General features: G+C 45.7%; 2 protein-coding genes across 3 annotated transcripts in view; one reads left to right on the forward strand and one right to left on the reverse strand.

Annotated features, from left to right (window-relative positions):
- The window catches only part of ITGB1BP1 (integrin subunit beta 1 binding protein 1), a 16,928-nt gene extending 12,816 nt beyond the window's left edge, over positions 1-4,112 (reverse strand). Inside the window, exons 1-4 of one of the 2 annotated variants that reach the window (XM_019520730.1) lie at positions 4,079-4,112; positions 3,388-3,488; positions 1,745-1,823; positions 401-537 (exon numbers count right to left, since the gene is read on the reverse strand). In XM_019520730.1, the coding sequence (XP_019376275.1) occupies positions 401-537; positions 1,745-1,823; positions 3,388-3,459 (288 nt within the window). In that variant the 5' untranslated portion in view covers positions 3,460-3,488; positions 4,079-4,112. Of the gene's footprint in view, positions 1-400; positions 538-1,744; positions 1,824-3,387; positions 3,489-3,958; positions 4,027-4,078 lie in introns of those variants that run through there. The other variant, XM_019520731.1, reaches the window with a different exon arrangement.
- Positions 4,113-4,170: 58 nt separating this feature from the next.
- CPSF3 (cleavage and polyadenylation specific factor 3) overlaps positions 4,171-6,012 on the forward strand; it is a 50,614-nt gene continuing 48,772 nt past the window's right edge. Inside the window, exon 1 of the mRNA XM_019520727.1 lies at positions 4,171-4,310. Coding sequence (XP_019376272.1) covers positions 4,240-4,310 — 71 coding nt within the window. The 5' untranslated portion in view covers positions 4,171-4,239. The remainder of the gene's footprint in view (positions 4,311-6,012) is intronic.

Below are 6,012 nucleotides of genomic sequence, written 5' to 3' on the forward strand. Positions count from 1 at the left end.
AATGGGCACAAGTTGATGGAGAGGAGGTATAGATTGGACATCCGCAAGAACTACTTCACAGTTAGGGCGGCTAGGAGCTGGAACCAACTTCCAAGGGAAGTGGTGCTGGCCCCTACCCTGGGGGTCTTTAAGAAGAAGCTGGATGCCTACCTGGCTGGACTCATTTGAGTCCCGTTTCTTGTTTTTGGGGTTTTTGTTGTTCTCCCGCCCTGGCGGGGGGTCGGGCTAGAAGATCTACTAGGTCCCTTCCGACCCTTAATCTATGAAACTATGAAACTATAAAACTGCACGTATCGCTACAGTAAATTACTTGTCTGGATTTTGGCCATCAGATCATAATAAAAGATGGCAGGAAGAAATATCAGTTTAATATTTTCCAACACATTCATAACACACTTACCTGTGCAACATCTATGTAATTTATCAAGTCCAGGGGCCCTTCCAGATTTTTGCTCTCCTCAAGTTTCAGTTTTTCAATGGCACCAACATACTTAACTCTAAATTCTGCACAGGTATCTGAATTACTGTTGCTTTGTCCTATAAAGAAATGGTGGCGTAAAAGTGATATAGTCATGACCTGAAATGGACCTGACAAAGAATGTCTTGCTCTTGAAAGCTTTTCTGACTTTATCCCAGCTACAGAGTTGGTCCAGTAAGAGATATCTCTCTAAGACATCTTTGCTTCTCCTATAAGGAAAGAAATATAATTTGGAACAATCGTTCTACCCAAACAGTAATCCTATTCTTTTGATGCCAGGAAACGTTACTTTCTTAGAATCATAGAAAAACAGGGTTGGAAGGGACTTCAGCTGGTCATCTAGTTCAACCCTCTGCTCAAAGCAGGACTATCCCCAACTAGATCATCCCAGCCAGGGTTTTATCAAGCCAGGCCTTAAAAACTTCCAAGAACAGAGATTCCATCACCTCCCTAGGTAGCCTGTTCCAGTGCTTCACCACCCTTCTAGTGAGAGAGTTTTTCTTAATATCCAACCTAAATCCTCCCTTGCTCCACGTCCTGTTATCTGCCACCACTGAGAACAGTGGTAAACCAAACAGAACCTTGTTCTGTTATCTGCCACTACTGAGAACAGAACCACTGAAAGTCCTCTTCAAAGCAGTATGTGGAAAAATTACATGAACGAGAGTTAGCACACTGTTGGATAGTTGAGAACAATTCCTAAATGGCAAAACTGTGCTTTCAGAGATGAGAACGTTAAATCTTTTTGCTACTGTTGTAGCCACATTAAGTTGCTTAAATGAATACGTTTATCAGGTATTTCCTCTCTGTGGTTTGGTTTGGTTTGGTGATCATGTATCTAATGCAAAGTCAGGTCCCTGTGTCCAAAACCTGCTCTGAAGTTCTGAGTCAACGGAAACACTCAGTGACCTTTACCTCAAACACTGGAACAGTTTTCTATCTCAGCAGAACTTCACTTCTAGGGCCTAATATACACTGTATATCAGGTCCATGCCTGCTGCTGCACCTCTTTACATCTCATGTCTGACCACTCTCCCCAGTTCTGCTATACTTTTTGTGCAACTTCTTTATGGCTCTCCACTTCAACTTGCACCTCACGTGTTCTGACTGGACAAATGCTTGTCAGGAGACAAACTGATAGCTCAACTGGCCATGTAAATGTGTAATTCATAACTTGAATATACATTTTTCATTTCCTTCTCCATCACATATACATTTATAAATCAATCTCCTTCTGGTGAGTCTATCCCAGTTCTGGTCACGTACCTGAACTTTTAGTGGAGTCTGTATCTAGACTGGCAACAGTACTAGATCTGGAAAGTCCACCAAGACTGGAGTCTACGGACTAGTTAAAGGGGGAGAAAAGCAGCAATATGTTAAGAACATTTTAACAATTGACCTTGAGCTTTTCTACCCCATGCATTTCATTAGCATCTTAACTCATGTCTTAATCTATATAAAAGCAATCAGATCAATCCAATGAAACAAGGCCAAAAAACCCTACTTCTCAGAAGGATTAATATAATAGTTTTCTAGGCATGAATTATCCTGTCTTGGTCTCATTTACAATGATGTAAACTACAAGTGGGTTTAATGAAGTCCAAAAACATTTTGAAAAAAGTGGACAAAAATTCAGCAAAAATGAACTTTAAAGAAGTTGCCTGCAATTTTTTTCCTTTGACTCTAACATCACCTTTGGGAAATTGGCAAGCGCATACCTGTCATTAGTATTTGAAGCGATATGACCTTTAGCAATGAGATGTATATTAGAAATACCAACCATTTCAGGAAATCTGGAAGACTGAATTCATCATTCTTAACACTGAAGTTTGACAGACTATACTTATTGGCTGTCAGACCTTCCACTTTTAAGAGTTTTAAAGAAATGATGCATAAAATAGAGGCAGTCTTTTTGTTAATCTGTTCAGAAGAACCAAATTCAATAACATATTGCAATGCTGCTGTGAAAGGTCTTGTTAATAATTAGTAATATGGAAAAAAGTGCATGTTTCCTACAACCTCCTTTTCTTGTGCTGTCAGAAAGCTATCATATTTGAAGGCATAGCTGCTGAACTTAGCAGCAAGTTACTGGCCACATAGTGGAAAAAGAACATGCTAAACACTCAACTGCTCATTCTAGTCTTGCTTTCCTTTACAAAGAAAGCAAACCAAGTTGTTAATTTCATGAAAAGATATTAACATGAACTAGCCTTAATAAGGCAGCCAACTGATGGATCAAAAAAATTACTTGCTGTACATGAACATTTTGCTTCCAATTCTATATGCCAAAAGATGCAGTCTACAGTGAGAAACTTGCATCCTGAAAGATGCTAACTAGTTACAATAGACTAGTTACAATTATTTCATTGGTCATTCAAGGTCAAATACTAATTTCAGAAAATAAATTTGGACTGGATCCAATAATCCAATGCACAGAAAGCAAATTTATGTAGGATGTTGTTAATTTCATCCATCAATGAAGTTGATCAAATCCAGCCTGAGAAGATGTGTGGCTAGATCCTCTGAAATGCCCAACTAGCACGCTCTTTCCATACTTTTTACACAGCATTCAACTTGGCTAGTGAAGAGTTGTATGTCCAAAAAAAGGTCTCCTGCATTGGCACTATGCTGCAATGATCTATCATCATTTCTTAACTGGAAAATGCAAACTGTGTTAAGTCTATCAGGCAATCTCCTCATCAGGTCACCTTAGGACAAGGTGTTGTATTAGTTCTCTCAAAACACAACTGAAAGGACAGGTGAAACAGAAAATATTCTCTCACTTGCAGAGTCTCCCATTTCATGAACATCCCACTTCTAACGTCACCTCTGAATGAACCACAAAACCATATGATCATAGCAGACAAAACTGTTCTACAGACTGACGCTGCAGACCAACTTCAGCTTACCTTACTCTTGGTGCTGATTTCACTACTTTGTGAGCTGCTGCTGCTGTGTCGTTTTTTCCCTTTCCTGAACATTTTTCACCATAATTAGATCAAAGACAATTCTACGAGACAGATAGGAAAAACAGGTCATGTGACATTGCCAAGATCAGTCATTAGCCAGACACCAGCGTGGACTCTGTATCTAAACTTAGAAGCCACTTGACCCATGATTTTTGAAGACAGACCTAGGAATCAAAACTGGTCCCACCTCTTCCTACTCTGGTACTTCAACAAAATACTACAAAGTTCTTTTTGTCTGGGTTCCTCTATGTGTAAGAACAGGAGGGACTATAACTTAACGGCCTGGTTCACAAAACTGTTACAAGGATAATTTTCTAAAATAAATAATGCAGTTTGAACAGGGTACACAGAAGTAGAGCAGCCGATTAAACAGGTTTACTCAATGACTTTAGAGCAGCGGTTCTCAACCAGGCTGAGCTGCGGCATCCTGGGCTGCCACAGGATCCTTTTAAGGAGCTCAGGGCCCGACCCGCAAGACCCCGCCCCTCGCGCTGTGCCACCAGGCCCCTCCCCCCGGCCTCATCCCGGCGGCAGGGGGCAGCGCCGGGCCTGGGCCTAGGTCGCTGCTCCCAGCCCGCGGGATGGGGACAGTAACTGGGACGACGCCCCGAATAAGCAACAAACACCTCACCCCAGCAACCGGTCTCGGCAACCGGAAGTACCTTTTCACTTCCGGTTCGCCCCTCCGCCGGACTTCCGGTTCCACCCCCCCCCCGGCCCGAAAGCTGCCGGGGCGCCGCGTGTGGGTGTTGGTGGGGGAGACAGCGTGCCGCTTCGTGCCTGTTCGCCGCGATGTCGGCGAAGAGGAAGGCCGATGCCATGATCCCGGCCGAGGAGAGCGACCAGCTGCTTATCCGGCCCCTGTGAGTGGGCGGGGGCGGGGGCCTGGGCGCTGCCCGTGCCGGGGGAAACGGGGCCTGAGGCGTCCTCAGTCCTCCGGGCTGGCTTGATGCAGGCGGCGGGGGCCCAACAGCTGCGCCGGCTTCTTTGGGCCTTGTCCGACGCCTCCACCTCCCGCCTGGCCCCCGGGCCACCCCTGCCCTGGTATCCGTCTCGGAGTCTTTAGCAGCGCTGCGCCGAGGCCTGGGGAGGGGCCGGGGCTGTCTGCGGCCAGAAGCGCGGAGCGGGGCTGTGCTCTTGGCACAGTGAAAAATGGGGTTTGGTGTCTTATGCTGAGCCCTGTGGGTGCGGGAGAGCTGAAGCAATGGTTGCTGACCTGAAGAAAGGAGCAGTGAAAGCCTGCCTGGACCTGTCTCGACTCTGTGTGTTGGTCCAATAAAAGATATATCACACAAGAGCTCTTGCCTCTCGCATTGAGTTTGTGATCTGGCTGCTTCTTGGGCACCCTGATGGCCAGCCAGTGATGTATCCCCCTCCCTCTGCGCTGGCGTGTGGTCTTTCTTTCCTAGGACTGACATGGGACTTTGGAAAACTACTGAACTGTCTTTGTCATCTGCAGCCCAGATCTGTACTTTATCAAAATGATCTTATTAGAGCTCAGCTCGCATCTCTTCCAAAGTCAGAAAGTCTTGTTACCCATGTAAACCCTGTTCTTAGGTAAATGATGTCAACTCTGGTGTGACTGCACTTATTTTTTGATGCATCTTGGGTCAGTCACGCAGGCCTGGGCTCCCCTGCCAGTAATGACTACCTTAACCCTGAAACTTCAAACTTTTTTATTTAAAAAAAGGTGGGGGGAGGTTATAGATCACAAGCACACATTTTGGCTGCTTCCCAACATTGATTACTAGGGGTGCACTGATTCATAGACGCTAGGGTCGGAAGGGCCCTCGACAGATCATCGAGTCTGACTCTGCCTAGGCAGGAGAGAGTGCTGGGGTCAGCCTTCTCTTAAAGACCCCCAAGTTAGGGGAGAGCACCACCTCCCTTGGGAGCCCATTCCAAATTTTGCCCACCCTCACCGTGAAGAAGTTTTTCCCGATATCTAGCCTAAGTCTGTTCTCTGGCAGTTTGTGACCACTGTTCCTTGTTACCCCAAGAGGCGTCCTGGTGAACAAAGCATCTCTGATCCCTTGCTACATCCCCCTAATGAATTTGTAGGCAGCCACAAGATCACCTCTCAGCCTTCTCTTGTGGAGGCTGAAGAGGTCCAGGTCCCTCAGTCTCTTTTCATTGGGCTTGTCCTGTAAGCCCCTAACCATACGAGTGGCCCTCCTCTGGACCCTCTCGAGTCTATCAGCATCCTTGAAGTATGGCACCCAACTGTGGTCTGACCAATGCCACATAGAGGAGAAGTATCATCTCCTTGGATGTATCTGTTGGTGCATGATAAAACGCAGTTAGCTTTGCTAATGATTTTATCACACTGATGACTCATGTTCATCTTGGAGTCCATTAGGACTCTGAGATCCCTTTCCATTTCTGTGCTGCTGAGAGGCTCACTTCCTAGCCAGTAGGTGTGCTGGATATTGTTGCGCCCTAGGTGCAGCACTCTGCATTTGTCCTTGTTGTACTGCATCCTATTGTGTACTGCCCACTTTTCCAACCTGTCCAGGTCTGCCTGCAATCGTTCCCTACCCTCCAGAGTGTGCACTTCACCCCACA

The sequence above is a fragment of the Gavialis gangeticus genome, unplaced genomic scaffold (assembly GCF_001723915.1).
Source record: "Gavialis gangeticus isolate Ggan-Ray unplaced genomic scaffold, GavGan_comp1, whole genome shotgun sequence".
NCBI classification, from domain to species: Eukaryota; Metazoa; Chordata; order Crocodylia; family Gavialidae; genus Gavialis; species Gavialis gangeticus.